General features: G+C 37.9%; 1 protein-coding gene and 1 long non-coding RNA gene across 2 annotated transcripts; both read right to left on the minus strand.

The window, feature by feature from the left end:
* Nucleotides 1-263: 263 nt before the first annotated feature.
* LOC135248195 (uncharacterized) lies at nucleotides 264-5,764 on the minus strand. The gene is made up of 2 exons (XR_010328384.1): nucleotides 4,146-5,764; nucleotides 264-3,782 (listed from the first exon to the last, which is right to left on the minus strand). It is a non-coding gene; the product is annotated as an uncharacterized LOC135248195 (long non-coding RNA).
* A 1,861-nt stretch (nucleotides 5,765-7,625) lies between these two features.
* On the minus strand, nucleotides 7,626-13,564 carry LOC135248189 (type II iodothyronine deiodinase-like). Its single transcript, XM_064322530.1, has 2 exons — nucleotides 13,026-13,564; nucleotides 7,626-9,615 (listed from the first exon to the last, which is right to left on the minus strand). The coding sequence occupies exons 1-2, from the start codon at nucleotides 13,302-13,304 to the stop codon at nucleotides 9,010-9,012; spliced, it is 885 nt and encodes a 294-aa protein (XP_064178600.1). The 5' UTR covers nucleotides 13,305-13,564; the 3' UTR covers nucleotides 7,626-9,009.
* Between the last annotated feature and the right edge of the window lie 8,689 nt (nucleotides 13,565-22,253).

Here is a 22,253-nt window from a genome sequence, read left to right on the forward strand (position 1 = left end):
CAGCAGGACCACATGTTCACTAATCAGCCTAGCTCAGAGCATTGTCTAGGGCTATGGCACAGAGGGAGGAAGGTAGCTCAGCCTAGTCCATGAATGTATGGTTTGAATTAGCCCTGTAAGGATAGAACATAAATTGAAATCAGGCTGGGACTCCACTAGGAGGCCTCTTATTAGGGGCTACCTTAGCCATCATACATTACTCACTGGAGGCAATGGATTGTATATTAGCTGAATGGAACTTCTATCCAAGTGTTTATTCTATCTTTTTTGGCCCAGAGACATTTACTCTGTGTGGTGACAAACTTTATTGTGCCGAACCTCATCTTCTCTCTTTCTTTTGAGTCTCCTGCCCTTCCCTCGCCCTGAGTTCACGGACTACTCCAGCCTTGTACCTTGCCGCAAGTTCACGGGATTGTTGCTGCCCTGCCCTCACTCCATGGTCGCAGTCCGCTGCAGCCCTGTTCCACCCCACCTTCACACCCGTGCCTTGCTCCAGATGTATCGCTTTGCCCCTCTAAACTGCACTATACTGAAGTATACAATTTGGACTTCTACTACTCCAGTTAGTTTATTACCGCAACTGTAACCTGCGCAACCCATCCTATTTGCCGTGATCGATCCCTTATTACATTTCTGCTACATCCAATCTACCATTACTTTACACTAAGCTGGCCAGTGGAGGATGGGCTCACTCTATAGTCAGGTTCCTCCTGAGATTTCTTCCAGGTTCAGGCCTGGTTTTTACTCTGTTTTTGTACTTCTCTGACACTCAGCAGAGCCCCTTTGTGACCATTTTCTGTAAAAAAAAACTGCTATACAAATAAAATTGATTTTATTTCATTCAATAGCTTTGATAGCTTGCCTGCTAGCTATCAAAAAGCTATGTTTCTGAAATAGTTAGCTAACCATCAATATTTAACTCATTGCTTTAACAAATAAACTTGATGGATATAGCTTGAACATTTAATATCTAAGATAGTTTCAAGCTGAAATTCCTGTATGAAAAATGAGTACAGAAAATTATGGTGGAATTGAAGTTGAGTAAAAATCTCTGTAGACATCACTGAACTGAAAAAGGCTTATGGCATCCAACTCTATAAACGCCAAGGAATACTACCATGTCAACCAAACAGAGCATGACCTGACTACATAACAGGAATTTCATACACATATACAGTATGAGTAATACCAGAAGGTCAAAGCACTCTACAAGGGGTATAAACAATCAATTCTGCCCAGGGAAACACTAAACGCTGTAGTATAAACTACCTTGTACCCTGTGGAAGCTGAATCAAGAATCTTGTTTTCAGGTTATGTTTCTTGAACACATTAATACATTTGTGGCAATAACATGAATTTAAAAGTGTGTAAGAGCAGAGACTATAAAATAAACTGAGCCATTTTTTAACATAAAAAACTATCCTAGAACTTATGCATAAAGTTAAGTAACTTTCATGCCTAAAGGCAGGGGCTCTATCAAAATATAAGAAAACAAAACTATCTGAAATGTTTCATAACCATGCCAAAAGGCTGTGCTTTATTTTGTTCAACTGGGCAGTGTACTTCTTAGGTCAGCCACTTAACCAAGCCTTTGTTGCAATCAAAGAAGCCATGATTGGTATTGATTGAAACCAGTTTGTGTTGAATTTTCCCTGAAATTGTTTTAAACACACTTGACTTTTTTCCCCTGAAAAGGTGCAATTTAACATCTACTCAAGGTGACTCCAGTTCGATTAATATGCAGTTTTTAAAAGTGGCCCTTACCTTGGCCCATTAAAGCTGATACAGTCATGTGTACTTATGCATCTCATTTAGGAAAAGTTTGCTTCCACCCAATTGCATAGAGATCAATGACAAGTTACTGTAATTTCTAGGTAGATATTTTCCAAGTAAAGGGAGCTTTTTCTGTCAACCATTTTGGTTTACACTAATGTGCACTACGTTTGATGTAAAATGTTACCACAAAAATGTAGGCATGCAGACCCAAGTTTAAGCTTAAATCATACTGTTTTGCTTGTTCACCAAAATAAGGTTCTGCAGCCTCGATTACTCTACTTCCTTTTCTCAGGCAGCAAAGACAAAGTATAATAAAACCTGCATATCCAAGCCCTATATAGCAACACACTGTAACAACATATGTCAATGTCAATGTGTTCTGCATAGTATACAATTACTACTATACAATTTATACTTAAGATTACTACAGTACCTCTAAGTAGAAAGTCCAAATGGGCATGCCTGTCCAATGGAAATTAAGTGTGCTGCTTAGAAATGCTGCAGAAATTACTCTCAAATGACAGAACTATACCTTCAAATTACAGAACATTACATGTGATTTTTCTTAGCCTACCTTTTTTACATTTCAAAAGGATCAGACAACTTTTGAAATAAAATGTGCCTTCTGCTAAAAAAAAAAACTGGCAGACTGACACTGCGATATATCTATAAAAATTACAATTACAAAACAAAGAACACCATGTGATGAGTGTTACAGTTCACTGAACTCTGAAAATGTTGTCAGTGAAAAGGAAACAGGTTATACTCTCCGCTGAGACCAGATATCATTTCACTTTAGGAGAAAGAAGCAACAAGAGTGGGCTAAACTGTGTACTCCTGAAATACTGTCACTGGCCAGATTGATAAAGTTTAACAGAGGAACTTCTTTTAATTTCCTGAACTTTTATTTTTTGTTAAAGTACAAGAATCCTATTCCAACTTTTTAAAATATTTAATACAGTGCTGGCCTTAGAGTCATGTCTGAGGGTCTTCTTCCACTCTGAGTTTCTGCATAGTTAATTTTCTCTGATCTACTGCATCAAAAGTGCTATGCACCAGGGTGATTATACCTTAGGACTGGGTCTGTTTCTACTTCATTCACATTTCCTGTCATGTGAATATGCTGTTCAGGGATGTTTTTATTTTATTTTTCCAGTTCCTATCGACCTGTGCATACACATTTCCACCACAATCAACATGAAGGTAGACACAAACTTTCCTTCTGAGTGGAAGATAACCACTGGGCTATCCCATTGTTCAGATATATGTATTCAAATAAACTGAGAATGTGGTATGCACTGCACTTTATGCAATGCAAGGACATGTGTATCCTACAGAAGGTAACCCATCCTAAGTAGCTATGGATGAAATACAGATTGTGTTCATTTGACATTAGCTCTCTTTCTCTCAGAAAACAGTTAATTCAGTGTTAATTACAAACTAATAAAGCAGCCTAATAAATCTAAAAAAGTATATATTGCAGATGAGATGTTATTTGTAAAATGGCGATTCAAATAAAGAGGTTTGTTCGGGAACAAACATTTTTCTTTCAGACAAGGTCAAAATCAACAGCGGGAGAAAGTTGTTGTTGAAAGCAGATGAAGTATGACTCAGGGATGTGAGGAGATATTATCAGCACACACAAAAAAATGAATGGTCACATAAAACTGCCACAGTCAAACAATGCAATGAGATGTGAGCAATTCAAGTCCCCTTACAGTAGATGGGAGTATCTGCCTAGCAAATAGATAATGATCATTGTAGGGACAATAGGACTACAATTCCATACATTCCATTCATACCCTTTATCCACTTTTCAAGTGAAGCAAGAAGACTGTCCCAGCTGCGATGTTCAGCACTGTAATTCAATGGTCCCTTTTCACGTCCTGTTTTTTTTTTTTTGTTTTTTTGTTTTTTTTTTGCTTTGCTTTGTTTTATTTTTGTTTTTTGCTGGAAATAGCTGCTGATGGGTAGCTTCACTTTCACTTAATGGAAAGCACCACTGTCTGTCAAAAGAGGGTACGAACAAGAGCTTTTTGTAGTGTCCCAATGGCAGTGCGTAAAAATTTAAAAAACAAAAATAACCATATGTAACCCACTTCTGGGTATGTACACCATATAGCTAGGTTCGGGTAGGAGCAATGGGAGTATACAATGTATCATAAATGTATGGAGACAACACCAGGCGTAAACAGTACATACAAATGTTCGTACCAATTTACAGTAATGAGCATGCATCAATAAATTACTTTTAAAGAAAATTTTTTGTATTTTTCACAGCGTGTGCGTTGTTTGAAAGTCTTTCTTGGGTGCATCCTTAGAATGAATGTAAGTGTGAATGTATATGTTATGTGTGGATACAGCCCTACCACACCGTAGTGACAATGAGAAGTTCAGTCTTTCCGGCAGATGATGCTTCTGTCCTCTGCGTGCAGTTGTCAATGAAGTTCAAGCTGGGTGTCTCGCCATCACAAATTGTGGATCAACCATAGACTGGTTTCATTAACACTGGACTCCCTACCAAGGGTCATCACAATCACAGGATCACACAGACCAGGGTCTTCTCAAAAGACCAGGGTGTTCAAAAGACCTGACCTGTATTACGAATCAGGGCTTACAGTCTTCCGCTGCATACAACATAATACTACGGTAAATAACATTTATAGGCCCTTTATCTGTTATACCCTAGTTCAATAATCTAGTTCAATAAGTTCAAGTATCAGCTCAAAATAACATCTGCTTTAACTGTACAGTATACTATTCAACTGTAAAATGAATTCGCAGTTCATTTTAACACATGAAATACCCTGAAATACATTACAGTGAGAGCACTTATAGCTTGTAGCTGGAATAAGTGCTTAAACTCAGTTAGCTTATTCAGCTATATTAAGTGCTTCAACTCGGTTTATATTAACATAGAAGTTAATCACCAACATGAAACATGTTCTAGTTTTAACAAAATAAATGCGATACTGGTTTTTATTTTTATGTGGCCTTCGCTTAGCATAGCTCAAATTACAAAACCATGAACGGCTCTGTTAATTCGACGAAATTGTCAAATGGTAAACATTACACACGTTCTACTAAATACATGTACCAACATTTATACTGTGGCAGCTCAAATCAACAACTTAATTTAACTATTTCATGAATTGAGCATGAATTTAACTTAACGCCGCTTACCGGAGCTAGCCTCCTTCACATTAAAGAGTGGACATGTTAGAATGCTGAAGCGAACTCACTCACGAAGAACAAAATAATATGAAACCGGGGCTCCAGACGGACTCACGGTAGTTGAACTGTGGGCATAAACCTTCCTACAATTAATCTGGTAAATTTCAGTGATTTATATCATGTTCTGATGAAATTATGAACTTCTCTGTGCACGATCTACTCACGGAATGTTTTTTGCCTTTTCGGTCCCACTTTCTCCGCTGACCACGCTCACGCAGTGTATGCAAGAAGTGTCACTCAAAATCGATTAAAGGCAGGACTTCCATATTTTTCACTTCTGATAGGCTAAAAGGGGGTTAGCTTGACTACCGGTTTTTTTGTTTGTTTTTGTTTTACAAAAAAATATTAGTAACCCATATTTTCTATCGAAAACGTTAGCATGAATTGCTAGCTACTTGCTTTGGAACATAAACTGTAACGTTAAGAGACCTGAAGTAATTTCAAGGGGAAGCATCTACAACTAAGGAACAGAGACTGTAAAAAATAGCGAAAGGTCGGGAAAGTGATATCAGCACATATATGCCAGTGTGTAGCTGCTGCTAGCTATAGTTTTCTATCATAAATGGTAAATCTACAGCGCACGGTTTGACAAGGAACACTGGCAACGAAACCAATTCAAGGGGTGTAACGCCTCGTACACAACTGATTCGTAAATTGAATTGCCAAATTCTTGATGCAATCCTGTTCCCTGAAGGTGCGGGCAGTGTACCTTGAAGGAACGTGGAGGAGACGATAATTTTGGTGGTGCTGCTTATCCCTGATTCCCTGCGTTTTTGCAAATGAAGTAGAAATGCCAGATTTTTGAGCAAGCAACAACCAGGAGGCTGGACTAGCACGCTAACCCAAACTCACTACAGTAGCCCTTGCTTCGGTAGCTAGCTACTTAGCTATTAATAGTAGCTCTTGCTTGGCCTAAAAACTGATCAGCAGACCTCTAGCAAAACTAGCAAAACCTTAAGAAGGTTGGATCTCGTTTTGGTGGGAATGATACTGCCTACCGACTGGTTATCATCAATAATACATGCAAAAAATTGGATAATTTGTTAGCTCCACTACACTCAGAAATGCAACTGAATCAGAATCAGAATAGTGAAAACAGAACTGGTTGAGCTTCATTATGTATTGTAGGTTACTTAACTATCCTTACAAACAACCTGATGCGTAAAACTCTTTATAATTAATCTGTTATAATTTAATGATTCATACCACATACTGAAGCACCATTGGATGTTGTGGAGAAAATTTGACTGAACAAGTGAAGTAATTATTGAGCATTCCCCAATCGGCAATCAGAATCGAGCCTCTTCTAAAAGCAGTCTTCTCCATCAGATTTCCTTAAACAGGGCACTGTATTTTGATGTGTGTTGCATTATGACTTAGCACTGGATAGCACGACTACATTCAGCTTAGTGTTGTTTCACTTGTCATGTTCCTAAATTAGTTAACTGCATTACACAACATTATTCTATCTAAAACCTCATTGGAGAGTTGTAGTTAGGTGGACAGCAAAGATGGGCTAGTTTATGTGCATGGAGGAATGCAACATTGTCTTAAGTGTTTCTGCAGACAAATACCATATATCCTTATATATAGAAGCAGAACTTTGAACTTTGTTCCCCATGGCTGTCTATATTCTGATTTTTACATTTTCTAGCCTGCTAAAATATTTATTCAGGTGCCCTGTTATAGATTGGCGGCCTATCTAGGTTGGATTCCTGCCTCTCGCCCAATGCATGGTGGGATAGTCTCCAGCAACCCCGCAACCCTGCCCAGGATAAGCAGGTATAGGTAATGGATGGATGGATGGATAGTATTTGGTTAAATTCACAGTTCACTTAATCAGTTTAATATTTTCTTCTTGTCTGTTCAAAGCTGCTTTTTTTTTATTTTTTTATCAGACAACAGCAAAAAAGGGCACAGAAAATCATATTACTTCTGTACAGCTGCATCTGTACAGAATGTGCTGCACCTCTATGCCCTGTCAGAATTTACTGGAAGCTGACAGATCCTTGCTCGTGGTAAGCCTAAACCTGAAGACACTTCCTGGCCAACTGCTTTAGGATTCAGTGCAGTGCCTGTTTACCAGAAACATTCCTTAGAAAGTGTATTTTGAGGCTCTCTTCTGGCATGGGCTCATTCAGGGTGTTTTTTTTTTACACCTAAGTTGAACACACCCCCCCCCCCCATTCCCAACAATGGCAGCCCCCTGCTTGGCTGTGCTTGGTCCTTCCAAGATTAAGACAATTTGTGAATAATGCTTTAACGGCCTGTATTCACAAATTCCACTTGGCTAATCATTGCCCAACCACAGCCAGCGTTTTTTTTTTCATGGCACACCCCCAGGCCATGTTCTGCTTGGGCATATGCAAGACAGTATTGGCATTCACTGAGAGGCAGGAGTTCAGCCAGAAACTTCTGGGTCACATGAACTTTAGTCAGCATGTAATGACCTGCCTTCAAGGGCATGTCTGAATTACTTTCAAAGCAAAAAAGCATTTTTGCAGTGTTGTCACTCCTTTATTGTGTCACTTTCATTGAATTTACTCCAGATTGTTCTTTCAGTTTGCGTCTTTACCCACGGGCCAGGACACAGACAATACAAACAGAACTCAGGCTTAGCAGCAAAGCTTTGTATTTATTTATTTATTCCTCAATTAGAAAAGCAGCTGTTTGCACTACTTGGGATCAAAAAAAAATGAATTTCTAATCGGTATCAAGACAATGTTTGAACATGTAAACAGGCACTTAATTCAAGTCTCAACAGAATAGGTGTGGTCTCACATCCAATCACTGACAGAGCTTAACACCCTTTCATCAGTGATTTTCATTTACACACCAGCCCCGCCTTGACCTGAACAACTGTCTGTCGAGAATTCTGGCTTTGCTATAATATTTCAATCCAGCCATCACTACATGAATGAGATTGGAAAAACTCAGAACTATGCTGAGGCAGTCAAATATATTCTGGAACATGCTGACACAGTGGTCCTATGGGGATCTGCACCACCACCCATGTCAAAGGAACTAGTGGTGCACCTCCATTAAAACAACCCAGATTTAAGGCCATGGCTGCCTCCCATGACGTATCTCTTTTTACATTGTTTCATCTCAGTTGCCAAATGTCTCAATGGTTTACAAACAGTAAGGCAATATGTTGCTATCCAGCCTTGAACACGATAAAATGAAGAGTAGCATGCACTAAAATTGAAATGTTACATTCAAATCCACTTGCAAAGGAGTCCTTGCTCTTCAAATACTACAGGGGTCCCAGCAAAGAAACTATGTAAATTCACAAACTTCTGACCTTTTGTCCTATCTAAATTTAATGTGTACTATACTTAACTCCTCAAAACTTTATAGATGCTGAATATAGATCAAAGTCATATGCTACCTTAAAATGTCCCTCTTTATGAAGAATATTGAAGAAAATGTGCATAACTGGAGTTAAGCAAAGCCAGTGAAGCATGTACAGCAACACATTCTAAACATTAAAACAAACATCTACATAGAGAGGGGACAATGAGGGGATTGCCATCTTAAATAAAAGCATTTTAAATTCTTATGCACAGACACTGGCATATATCACCATTGTGTAAAAATGACACTAACATATTAAAAACTCCATCACACTGAAATAAATTAATTTCATATTTAGAAAAGCTGTTTTTTGTGCCTTCTTGACTGTTCAATTATTTTGGTTTTCTTCTCCAGGTGAGACTGACTTTCAAACATGAGGGAATATTGGCGGGAAAAGCTACATTAACTTATGTGATAACTTGTGTGAATGATGTTGACTGAAAATACTGTCCATTTTTGTGTGCTGCTGAGGTTCAGTTCATGGTGAGAGTTTATGCCTATTTTACTTTTCAGTTGAAAGTTGAAGAACAGTGACTTCCTTCTGAAAGGTAGTTGCTGGTTGCTTAGATAGCTGGAACAGGGGTTCACCTTAAAGCAGTTCTGAAAGCACATTACCTTCCTTTTTTTCTTAAATAAACAAATTCAGGGGCAATCCAGACATCTGTTCTTTTTTTCCATTCCCCGGCTCTGCCTCTTTCCAAAGTTCTGTTCAAGCCACTGCCTGACATCGTTCAGATTGTAAAAAAATGGTCCCTTTCCCCCTAGATAAGCAATTTTCTCCTTCTGAACAATGCAGACCCTTTCAAAGGACACACCGTAGGCCACATTGGTGTTGTTGTCCATGCAGTCAGCTACGAGCTGGCACTGAGAAGGCATGGAGAAACGTTCCAGAAGCCTCTGAGCAGCCAGAACTCGCTCCTCAAGGCTGCGGTGCTTCTGTACTTTGAAGGAATGCGCCTCCACTGCTGGTGCCGCCCAGATGTCGGAGGGGTGAGCCTCGTCAATGTAGACCAGGAGAAAGTCGGCCACATCCGAGAACTCTTCCACCAGCTGCCGGAAGGCAGGCAGGTGGCTGATGAAGGGGGGTCAGGTGGCCGAGCCAAAGTTGACCACTAAAGGACGGTCGGATGACGCAAAGTCCAGCAGGTTACACTCATCGCCTGTCCTGCTACTGAAGCCCAGCTTCCTGCTGCTTACACTGGGGACCTTAACCACTTTGGAGTTTGGTGCTTCCCCACCGAGTTTTACCTGATCAAAAGCAACAAAAAACAAACATATATACACAATTATGCTTTATGATGACATAACATTTAATAATATACAGGAAACTCCACCCAAAATGAGAATTTCATATGTTCTAGCTTTTAGAATGGTTGGTGTGGCCTGTGTGCAATTGAATATATGGAGTCTTGTTTTGTTTTCATCTGAACTGCAGGCGTTCATCTGAACTTTCATATGTCCTGAATCCTGTCTCTACAATGGGGGAAAGCAAAAGCAATACCTGGATGACAGCATTGTTCTGGGTAGTGATCTTGACATCTTTGCTGTGGGTTATTATTATATGTGACGAGAGAGAAACATCTCAAAGTGAGGCCCAGCATCTTAAATAATGATGATAATGGCTGGAGTTTCCGTTTACTTATTAGTAGACAGTTAATAAAACAGCTATGATTACTTGGATGAACAGAGTACCTGTTGTTTTATATATAAATATATAAATAATATCTATATAAATCATATTTTTTTTCTTATCTGTATTTATTCATGGCTGTTCTTATGCAAATCACATGAAGATTGCATATAAAATTTACAAACAGCCAGCATTCATTTTCTCATACACCTGGGATATGCACAAAAACAAAGGTCTGCACATGTGTCATGAATCTAATATTGTTTTTTTGTAGGAACATTAAGAACAAAAGTAAAAAATAATTTAAAAAACATTTTGTGAATGAGGCCCAAGTAGCTGTCAAGTACTTTAAAAGAGCTAGAGTTGGGATGGAAGTAGGTTTACCAACCAGAGAAGCAAACTACCATTAAGTTGCTTGCTAATGCTAATGAAGGAAAGTGGAATCATAAAAGCTAATGTCCTGTCACATTTTAAAGTGCACATACATCTATGGGAACTTTATAAACTCTTGTATAACTACATGATGACACGTACTGTGTAGCTACTTAGTAAGGTATCATTCATTTGGTGCACATGCTCCATTTACTTTCTTGATTTTTGCAGTAGTAAGAAACAATGTAGCTGGATGTGGATGGGTGTCTTAGTGAAACAACTTGAGTTTTGTATTCTTGATCCAGTAATGTTATGGATTTATTTTCACTAACACCAAAACAAAGGATTTTTGTTTATTTTACTAGGCTTTGAGCCAGTAAAATGCTGGGGAAATCTTTCCAGAATCCAAACTTGGGCTCTCTTTTACACATGACCCAGTAGAGTTCCTAAATATAATGGTGCATTAACATGTGCAGGTGTATAAGGGGTACTGGCTACAGAAGCAGTAGGCCGCAGGAGGTGTTCCCGTAAATTAGTCGGAAAAAAGGACAAAAGTTCTCACGATCTTGAGGGAGCCCAACAAATGTGATGGAGTATTTCAGACTCACAGATACACAGAAGGATATAGACAGCTAAGGCAGTAACATACTGGAGCAGAAGTGCAAAGTACGTTTCTGTACTATGAGGGCTTATGGTGCTGATGGCACTGAACTGCCTGCCAACGATGGTTTTACATCGTGAGGTCATTGGTTAAATTATTTGATGTCCCCTTAAATACTGAACACTGTTGGAGACAATGGAAGGTGGTGACACAGAAAGTTTAATTTACAAAACTGCATCTCACAGGCATTTTGTCTGTTCATTAGCATAACAGTGATCGCTGTTCTTGGGATTAGAAAGTGATTATATTACTGTCGGTGAACCATCATGGTCCTGTACAAAGTATAAAGACACATTGTAACATATCTTAGCATTCACCCTGTCTGGCTTTGCGTGGTATGATTCTACATTGTGCATCAATTACAAGTCATACTTGTGCAAACACACTAATAGGAACCTCCCTAAGTGTTATAATTTTCTCAAGTCAGAATTTTAGAAATATCTACAAATTTTCTTCGGTCTGAATTACTTTCAACCGGTCCATTGCTAGGGTATTTTCCAAAATATTTTCTAATCAACAATGATGTCGTTGTCAGATTCAACACAAACATCAAGAGAATAAGTCCAGCACTTTTGTAACATGTATAGCCAACAAACTGAGGTGAATAAATTGAAGAATTTCCAAAAGGGTCCTGGGTTACTGTTCACCACTACTTGTGCACTGTATGGCAGACTATAGACACACATTCTTGCACCAGCAATAAAACTGTATCAGCTTTAATGGAACTTCTAATTATTCCAAGCTCCCCACTTGCAACATCAAGTGCCTCATTTTCACTTATGTACGACCTGCCGTCAGAATAAGAAGCATGTGTTGAAAAGAATACCTCACTTCACAGTATAATTTATCCAGAGCCAGAAAGTTTAAGCTACTTTGAAAGAATGCAATTCCGCTCCACTGGTCTTTGAGGAAGTAAGATTTTTAAGCCGATTATTCTTAAGCAACGGTGCCGCATCAAATATTCTTTACTTGAAAAATCAGAACACAGAACTCCTGTTACTATGTAGGCAAAAAGCTTATGTCACATGGGTTTATTTTATCCATAGTACATCAACAAACATAGGGTGGTAAGTTTGGTATCCTTCTTCTAACATCTAACTTGATTTTACCTGAGTGCAAACTGTAAAGCTCCTCATTTAAGACACACGTAACAATTAAAAGAAAACAGGAGATATAAAATTAGCTCTTAGATGGAAAAAATAGAGGGGAACCTGCAGAAGAGGCAGGAAATGAGTGTCATGGTTTGGTTTGGCTTTGAATTCATTGTTGTAGGGGAGCAATGGAGGTCAACTGTAGTCAACCAGCTAAAAAAAGATTTTACACTTGACAGACTTACTGGCCATTGAGAAACTCATTTTCTAATTGTCCTTCTCACGTTATCACATTTCCAGTTGCATATTTGCGATAATGTAATGAAAACGATACGGATTTTACTTGCTCAAATAGGCTATATTTGATTTATTTTGATTTATTTATTTATATATATTGAAAAACCCGAAGACATTTGGCCCTGTTGCCAATATACAATAGGGCAACGACCAACAGGTTCTTCCACTTTTAATGAGTAAAGTTCAAATGTTCTAAATGGCTGAACAATTTTTATCAATTTAAAAAGTTAACTTGGCTCTCAAAGGGGGTTAAATACAATCAAACACAAAGGAAACGCCGTCTTTGTTGATAGGCTATACATTTAGCCTACTCTGGGTTGATAGGTTTAAGTAGAAGAACTATGATAAATTAAAATTATTTATTATTATTATTATTATTATTATTATTATTATTATTAATTCTGTTAAAGGTAAGAAATCGTGTTCTCCGTTATAATTAGGCCAACGGAAATTGCAATCAGTGATATGCCTGTTATACAAATGACTGCCATCAACAAAGGCAAGTTTTACCCCACTCTAAAAAAAAATTCATGTGGGCATAGCAGACATGGAAATAACGTGGATATTCCCTCCACGAAGGAAGAATAATGGCTTTATGCAAAATTACCTGCTTGTAGGCATCCAGCAGAAAACTGTTCCATATAGATTTCAAGCCAGCAGAAGTCAGCATGCGCTGCCACTCCTCGCCTACAGCCGACCCGGAGCAGCTAAGAAGTAATACCACGCGCTTCAGTAGTACCACCGAGTCATATAGCGCAAGGAACAGGCAGTTCGAGAAGAAACCTGGTAGTATCTGCAAGGTAACCAACAAGTCCACACTTAGCATGCCCATTTTCTGTTGAGGAGGGAAAGTAACCGCAGACTCAGGTACTTTCTTAAAGTTCATCTTTTTAAACCCATCCTGTTAAGGTGGTGTCTTCCCTTTTGTTAGGCTACTTTCTTTGTTGCAGGCTTGCATCAAGGTTCGTGCTATGTAAAGTACACAACTGTGTTGCCTCTAAGTTTGCATGTATCTTTAGTGCAATAAATCACCAGCGATGTACTATTAAAAATAAGTAATGTAAGCGCGAAGATGCAAGGCTGGTGCGATTTTTCAGAACTTTTCTATTCCCACTTTAATTACTGTTCTTCGGTAACAAAACGCTCTGTCGCTGTGCTCTTTATATATCGTAAGTCATTCCCCGTTCTGTAATAGACCTCGGGGCTTATCTTGTGGTGAGATCATGACGTCACGATGAAAGCTTTCTCTCTGGACAAGGGCAGATAATAAAATGCATGGAAACAGACAGCTGGGAGGAACTTACTCTCAAACCAGCTCTTTCAAACATCAAACATCAGTTATCGCACCCTTCAAACTAGACAGACATTAGCCTACTAATGCAGCAATGAAAGTAATTTCATGTAGCTATGCTTTGTTGAATAAACTAATCGGATTGGTACTGGGTACAGGATGATTGCAGGGTGAAAAGTGTAAGAAAATACGTTTAAAACGATATCGTAATTATATTGTACATCAAAAACGGCATGGTATTTAACTGCTTTCCTGTAATTTCATTTTTTCAAAGCTAGCGCAACATAGCTAGGGCTAATTGTGCGTTACCAGTACATAGGTGTACCGGTACCGGTACTTTTCCTACACTCCATCTGAGAAAGTTTTGTTTCGGAAATGAGCGCACATGGATGCATGCTTGACAACAGGTAGGACAAAACAGCAGCATTTCGAGTAATGTTCTCTGGAATAAATTCAAAGTGATACTGATAGTCTGATATCATTATATTTTACTTTATTCTCTGTTACTAAAGTAAATTGTTAGTAATATGAACATTTTGTTATTTTGCGTGAAGCATTTCTATAAAAAGAAAACTGCATTCTCTGTAATTCCAAATGATTTCTTTCATACTAATAAAGCTAATTGAAACTGAAAAATTGAATGGATACATTTTTATACACGAACGTTTTTTTTTTTTACATTTCTGTGTAATAGAAAAGTTAAACATGTATTTTCTCTGAAAAACAAAAAGTTTCAATAGACAGATAAGCCAAACCAAAAAAAGGCTTACTACCAAATGACCCCATATGGTTCTTATTTTTACCATCCATGTCAACTGAGAGTGCTGTAAGGTACAGTTTGCAGGAGCAATGGAATGCAAAAAGAGTGCACTGGGGCACCTTGTCTGACAGGAGCGCGTGACCAATGTCTTACTGCCCGCTTGTATCTCACACGAATTTGGTCTTGTTCCAGCTCACCCACCGCTTTCAATTAATTATCACAAAGTCTCAAGCCAAAAATGTCAACTTTTCTTGTTCAATTTTCAGCCACAGATGAGGACTTAGTTTGGAAATAATGGACTCTGTAAAGGCCATGTCTCTGTTCCACATGTGACCAAAATGGAGTGAGGGTTTCACAAAAGCACATTTGGACCGGTGTGTGTTTCTTATACGAGACTATAGTCCGTTCTGTCATTTAAAATGAAGTCAATATATAACTTATATTTGAAATGAATGCCAGAACTATGATCAAATTTAGAAATAATTCAATTCATTTGTCTTTAGTGGACGAACATCTTGCCAGCAGATATGTTCTTGTAATTTCCCCATACTACATAGCTAAGGAATGGATGCAGAACTTAAAATAGCAAGGGAAGTGGGTGGTGGGGCTCTTGTAATGCCTGTGGAAGCAAGCAGGTTCCAAATGAAGTTTGCTGTGCTCAAGGGAGTCATGGGGGGGGGGCTAGTGGAACTGTCTATCCAGGACCCCAAGCCAGGGGCTCAAAAGGCCTGGACTAAAAAGTTTGCTTTGGGACAGCAGCCCACAGAGACTGCGCTTGCACAGGGCCGAGAATTTAATCCTACACCCCTGGCTGTGCTGTCCAGATTAAAACACGTTTAATGGCATTGTGCTTAAATCCCATTCAGTGCTATTTCCACGCATCACTGTACTGTTGTTCAGCCCTGAAATACTATGAGAGGCCAATGAAGGAAACCTTTTTTTCTAATCAGAGTAGCCAGACATTTTAACTTAGAACAGATTTTAAAAGGTTTGCCATTTAAAAATAAATCAGACCCATGAAGTCAGGTTGTGGGGGAAATAAAAAATTAATTAATGGTAACTAAATAAAGGAGTAAAGTTGCTATTCATGGATGTGAATACAAAATACTGCCAAAAATTTATTTTTACAAAACCTGCTTCCAGCTGTACTAATGATCAGACCGCAGAAAAATTGAGATCCTGTTTCAAGAGCAAACTTTGCCTCTCTCATACAACTCAGATAGGCTTCCTCACAATTAGCTGAGGCAGCCATTGCTAGCTACATCCTGGGTTGGTACAAAATGTGAATGCTTTGTTTTACTTTGGCTGCCTTGGGCCTCTCATTTTGCTTCATGCCAGTTTTATGTTGTTCTTGTTTTTTGCACATCAGTAAAGGTATCTTTTAAGACATTCCATTTACCGTAGGAGCACCACCACTATACTGCACATTCTTTTGGCTCATGCCTTATTTAATGTCTGAAATTTTCCATATGAGTTGGCCAGAGAACAGTTTAACTACTTAAATGTATTTTTTTTATTATCTTTGTGTCAGGGGCGGGTGCTAAGAATATTTATTATACCTAAAGGATGACAGGGTTTCTCAAGGAAAGACTGCCAAGCAGCCAGCCCACGATATGCTACATTGATTTTTAAGCTGTAAAACATTAATGGGAATATTTCAGACATGATGGTGATATGGTGAGTTTTTCTTTTGGGTTGAAGCATTGTTAATGTGTTCTTTCCCACTAGTTCAGAAACTATGATCTGAGCCAATTTAATACTGTTGCACAAGACATACATTTTTCACTCCATTTTTGTTTTTAAGAGCATATATAAACCATGTCTAATGGCAACATTAGTTGTAAAGAGTAGTATTGCAGATGTTGCTAACAAGGTGGTTAAGCTTCTGTCTTTTTCTTTTTCAGGATTTGCGTGCGAGACTTTGGCCCCAAATTTCAACATGTGATGCAGTGCAATATCACAATTCACACTTAAACGCGCTGTAACAATAGCTGGATTGATGAACTGGGATATTGGACAAGCAGGTCGTTTTGCCTTTTAACTTTTCTTATGACCAGCTGTTCCTCCCTTCTGACTTGACAGTTGGCTCAGAAACTTGCACGCAATAAGTCGCGCGGCTCATTCACACTCAACCCAGAAGAACGCTCACGTCTCTTACAGTAAAATGAGTGTTACTAATATCCCTCAATGTACTGCATCCTCATCTCCTTGGACTGGTTGAACTCTGGCACGCTGAATGTAAATTGAAGGATGTTTTTGCACAACTTGCCGTGTGAAGTGCTTATGGCGACATTGTTGTACAGTAGAAGTTTAATATGTGTAATAATAGTTAAATTCAGCTACTCACGATAATTCAGTTGGCAGCTTTGTAACTTTTCTGGCTAAAACATTCTGTTCAAACGCATATGAGGATTTAATTATGTTTGACATTGCGGTACCTGCTGTTCCCACAAGGATGATTATTTTTGATTGGAAAAATATGTTTCATCATGCAGCAATATTTTAGAGTAGCTCCATGTATATTTTTTATGAAGAGTAATAGGAATTCCACTGCCCACAATTAGTCTTAGGAAGACCACTTTGTTAGTGTAATGCTTCCGCCTGTAACATGCTTTTAGATTCATCTGCTGTTAACTTATTAGACCACAGCAAAAACCAATCTCCAGTGGATACTGGAGGGATAATTGTGCCATTTGTAACAATAATAGCAAGCAGTGATGGTCAATGATGACTAATTAAAGTGATTTACAGTACCCATAAACAGAGTCTATAAGGTGGCTGACTGAGAAACTTGTTCAGAATAATGTAGATTTAAGATTACTTTACTTACAGGCTTTGTATTTTATTTTACTTTTATGTACATGTACATAGATCATTTTAAACAACATCAATGCTTAAAATGCATACCAAAAATAAAAGCAGCAAATATTTATTTCTGATGAATAATCTCAAAACACATTTGATAATACTGTACATTTTTTTAAATTGAGACAAATCCTTCATGGTGATTAACCTTTTATTCAGAGGCCATAGTGGGAAAACTGAACTCATAATTGCATGAATTATTCAACATAATGGAGAGTGCACAGCGGAACAGTCCAGCCCTCATTCAGTGTAAACTGCATAAGGCTCAAACAACACACGATAATGAAACTCAATCACTTCTTCCACATTGTTTCATTCATTTAGTGAACCGTTATGATTAACAGTAGCAAATGAGCAGTGACTTAAGTTAAGTTAATCATTTTCTCAAAGCACGCAAAGTAGCCCATTGGAATGGATATTACATGGTTGAGTTATCTTGTTAGTCAATATTGGCTTATATGCATTGTTGTATGTTTTTTTCCCACTGATGGTTACCAAACACATCATATACATTCATATCTAAAACTATGAACATGAAATTTAGATACATGTCTTTTGTATTACATATTTTGTTACAAACTGGGTAACAATAAATGTTCATTTAGTCATGAAAAACTTCACCTGTAAAAATGAATTATTTCTTGAAATACTTTACAGAGGCCAGATTGGCATCACAAGAAATGGCTTTAATACACATTGCATTTAGAAACATTTTGGAGGAGGCTGATCTATCATGTAGACAGTCCATCTTTGCACATTTTTTCACAGAAAACATGGTTGTGCACATTTATGATTTAATAAGAACTGACATCAACTCTTTTAACCTTTTGGTTGTAAAAATCAAAGGGGATATATGGTTGGAAAATCCTTGAAAATCCAAAAACGATGTTTGTCTGATTTGAAATAAAAATGCAGGAAAGCTGGACTCATGTTATTGGGAGACAATGAAAAATTATCAGTATTAAGTTTGATTCCTGGTTTGCTGGTGAATCGTGAAGACCTTAATAGTGATGTCAGCCAAGGAGAGGGAAGATATCGCATATCCCATTATAACAAAACATAACAGAACCAGAACATGCCATTCAACCAAACAATGCTTTCCATTTCCATAGAAGACAAGGTTCAGTCAGTGCACTGTTACTTACTGATCATCTCACAAGAATAATTTCCTCCCTGCTAGGAGGGGCATCTTCCATTCTACAGCCCCAGTGGGTTGCAGGAACATCATAAAGATCTTATCATTCTGGGTCTGGTGAGTTGCTCATCCGCTTAAGACACCATTCTCATTCTGGTGCACAGATGGGTCCTACCATCTGGGGTCAAATCCTTATTGTTCTCTACTGACCCCTGCTGGTCAATTGGGTGCCTGCAAGTCTGGCTGTTGAAGTGCACATGAAGTCTTCCTCATCTGTGTAGGCCTGATTTACAAGCTGTGGTGGGATAAAAAGTGACACTTGACATTGCATTTTTCAAAGGACAAAGCATGCTCATCTGTGTTCAGTTGCAGAGGATCTAGTAATTAGTGCTGCTATATAATTGATTGTTAGCGAAATATCCACCCAAGTCCCACCCTCGTTAGTGACTATTGCTATGTATGACAAAAGAAGATGGAGACTACTGGCAGTATCTGTTTGAATGAATTACCACAAGAAAATATTGCAGATGGTTTTTGGAAGTATAATCCAGTATCTTTGAAAAGTAGTTTGGCTTGATACAATTATAGATAGGTATCATGTAGTCTTCCATCAATAAAGGGCTGGAACAGATTATCTGCCATTAGACACCAATTAGTGGTTGGAATAACACCACGGAAAGGTTTGCAAAAACATAGCCCAAGAAGTGCTTGCTAACGTTAACTGTGCTTCAAGAGCTAGCTTAACCAATCATTAATCTAACCTGTTGGACTACGCCCAATTTAAGTTATACCATCATGGAAGATTTAACCCACATAGCTTAATCATGTGCAATATCTACCTATGCTGGTAGCTCTATTTATACTTCTTTTATTATCTATCTTATTCCTTTTTTACTTTATTATTTTTTTATTGTTTTACTAGGTTTTCCCTTTGCATACATAAGGACGCTTGCAGGCTAACTTTCAACATTGCAATGCCAGCTAACAACTACTTATCTGCCATACTCTTAACTGTGCATTTGACAAATAAACTTTGACTTGATTTGGTGTAATCACTTGGCTAACTACAGCTAATAGATGTTATCTGATGTTATTAATAGGCAGAATAGCCTATAGCTTACTTTTGAGCAAATGTGTGGTATGGTATTATGAGTGTCACAAAGTTTTATCCACAACAAACACTATAACATGTCTGTTTTTTAAGTTACCCAACAACAGCTTTTAACCACCTATTGAAGCTTTGTAACTGAAGTATCGGATCCATTATCAGATACAGTTTTGGAGTTAGAAAGTGGAGGAAGTCGTACATTGTAACTGTTTCTAAACAGGGATTGGTGGACGGCAGTGTCAATCATAAATTTGCTAACAGTCAACTGGGCATTCCAAATTGGGAAATATTTCCACCTTACTTTTACTTAGTAAGTTTATTAAATCCTAATGATTATTTTTGGGATTGTCTGAAAGTATGGTATCTCTGAGAACAGTTTGCTCTTCCATCACATCAGTGTGTGTAGGAGATTTTATTTATTTGATTTATTTGAAGAACAATGGCATTACATCTCAAGGGCCATGTCCACTCTATACAACATTATATCTAAAACACCATGACACAACATGAGGGTCAAGGTGACATCCTTTAGGAATACTGGCACCCATTTTTCATCTACACCTGTATATGAAAATGTCACATGGCAAACATATTTTCTCTGTTGGGGTCCAGAGTCACCCAGAGGCATGGCATCCACAAACACATTTTCTTTTTTATTTTGGCACAGTGTTGTACTTCAGCCCATGCAGGGATAAATGTCCCTAGGAAGCATAATGACGGCAATGTACTGTGAAGAGGATACTGAACTGTGAGTTCAGAGATTGTTGAAGCATAGGAAAACCCATTAATTTACCACAGCTTTGTGAATAGCATAGAACACTAACCTTTTGAATTTTTCATAGTTGTCTGGGACTTGTCAATACTCATGCTGATGACTGCTATTTAGCTTTTCATGACTTGAGCCACAGTGGTGGCAATCTTTATGCTAGCCATAAAATTCTTCAGCACCATCACTGCCCAGCCAGCTTGTCTTTGGCATACATATATAATATAATGTTTGGTGAAAATTCAACGATATGAGTGGAACAAGTGTAAAAGTAAAAATGTATAAGCCATTGTTGTGAGCAGAGTGCATGCTCCAATGTGCAGGTCACTTTTGATCCCATTGCGAATGCTCACACTTCTAGTTGGAAAAGTTGCAGATTTTACTTCAAGTAGCAAATTTACATTACAAAAGCTCTTTATTCATAGGTTTTCTATTGTCCTTTTTTCAACCTATTGCTTTGAGTAATTAGTTTTATGGTTTTAATGTATGTGTGTAGGTGAGTTGTCCATTGATTGACTTGACTTCTCTTTACTCCAACTGTGCTTCTCTTTTTTCTGACATTACAAACCTTTTTGCTGTGGTCCCTGGGTAGTCACTCCAAATTACAGTAATAACAATGACAGTGTTGTTCTGCTTTAGTGAAGTACTGTTTCTGAGGAAACAAGATGGAGAACTTTTTTGGAGCATTAATTCAGTTCTGTAATTTTCAAATGTCTTGCATTTTGTAAGACATACTACTAAAGGACAGTGATTATTCAACAGTCAATCTGCAACTTTTTTCATGGTCTTTGTATTTCCAGCTGACACACAAGAAAAAACATTGAATTTCAAACCTACTCATTAGTCAAATGCTGTAACCACTAAATATGCATGTTATTTTACAAATAATTTGATTATTCATCAGATAAATAAAATTGAAACACCAAAATGTTTGCTGTCAATTGAATTTAGTCCTGTCTCCTGTAGACTACTGAGGGCAATTAATGACATTAATGAAAAATAATTAATGACACTAATGACAAATGCCAAAATTATTAGTAATATTTTAAAGATTATTTCCATCCTTCCACTGCCTTCTCTTTCTCAGTATTGTCACAAACATCCATTTCCTTGCTAGCGTCACTATGTATAGCCTCCACTTCACATATCTGCACTCTATTTGAGTCACAATATTGTAAGTAAGGCAGCAAACCCTGCTACATAACATGGATGATGACTACACTTTCCTGTGTGCTTTTTGAAGAGAGTGGTTCTCAAACCCGGTCCTGGCGGCCTCCCGTGTATGCTGGTTTTTCTTCTGACCGTAATTGCAATCCCAGGATTTTAACCAGATGTTAATTTTTCTTAATTAGGTACTTTTCATGTTTAGTGGGGATTATTTACCCTCTTAAGACATATTATGTGAGAAATAGCAATGCCTGCCATGAAGAATAGAATTCCCATGTTCACATTTTGCTTATTGTGCAAAATTGCAAACAGTTGTCTAAAAAGAGGTCAATTATTTTTAACTGATCAAATGAAAGACTGGAGTGAATCAACAGGCTCCTAACTGGTGAAAGTGTGTGCAACTGACTACTAAAACTAACCATCTGGGAGTTGGGAGATTCAAAGACAAAGTAAGTGACAACATGCCATGTGTTAACAGGTTAAAGAAAAAATAAACTTAAGGAATTAAACATGCATTCAACAGTTTAACGTTTAAGATACTACTACTGCTTTAAGATATTACTTCTGCATCATAAGTCAAAAAGCATATACTAATACTGTTATATTGGGTAGGCCGCTACCAATGAGAAAGAAAATGTATGTGCTTTGTACCCCATAACTTTAAATCTGGGTAACTTATGCTTCATGGCTAATCTGGTCTGGGGAAGGTTATGTTCAGGCTATCAGATTCAAACATATTTTCA

Source organism: Anguilla rostrata, chromosome 1, assembly GCF_018555375.3.
Source record: "Anguilla rostrata isolate EN2019 chromosome 1, ASM1855537v3, whole genome shotgun sequence".
NCBI lineage: Eukaryota > Metazoa > Chordata > Actinopteri > Anguilliformes > Anguillidae > Anguilla > Anguilla rostrata.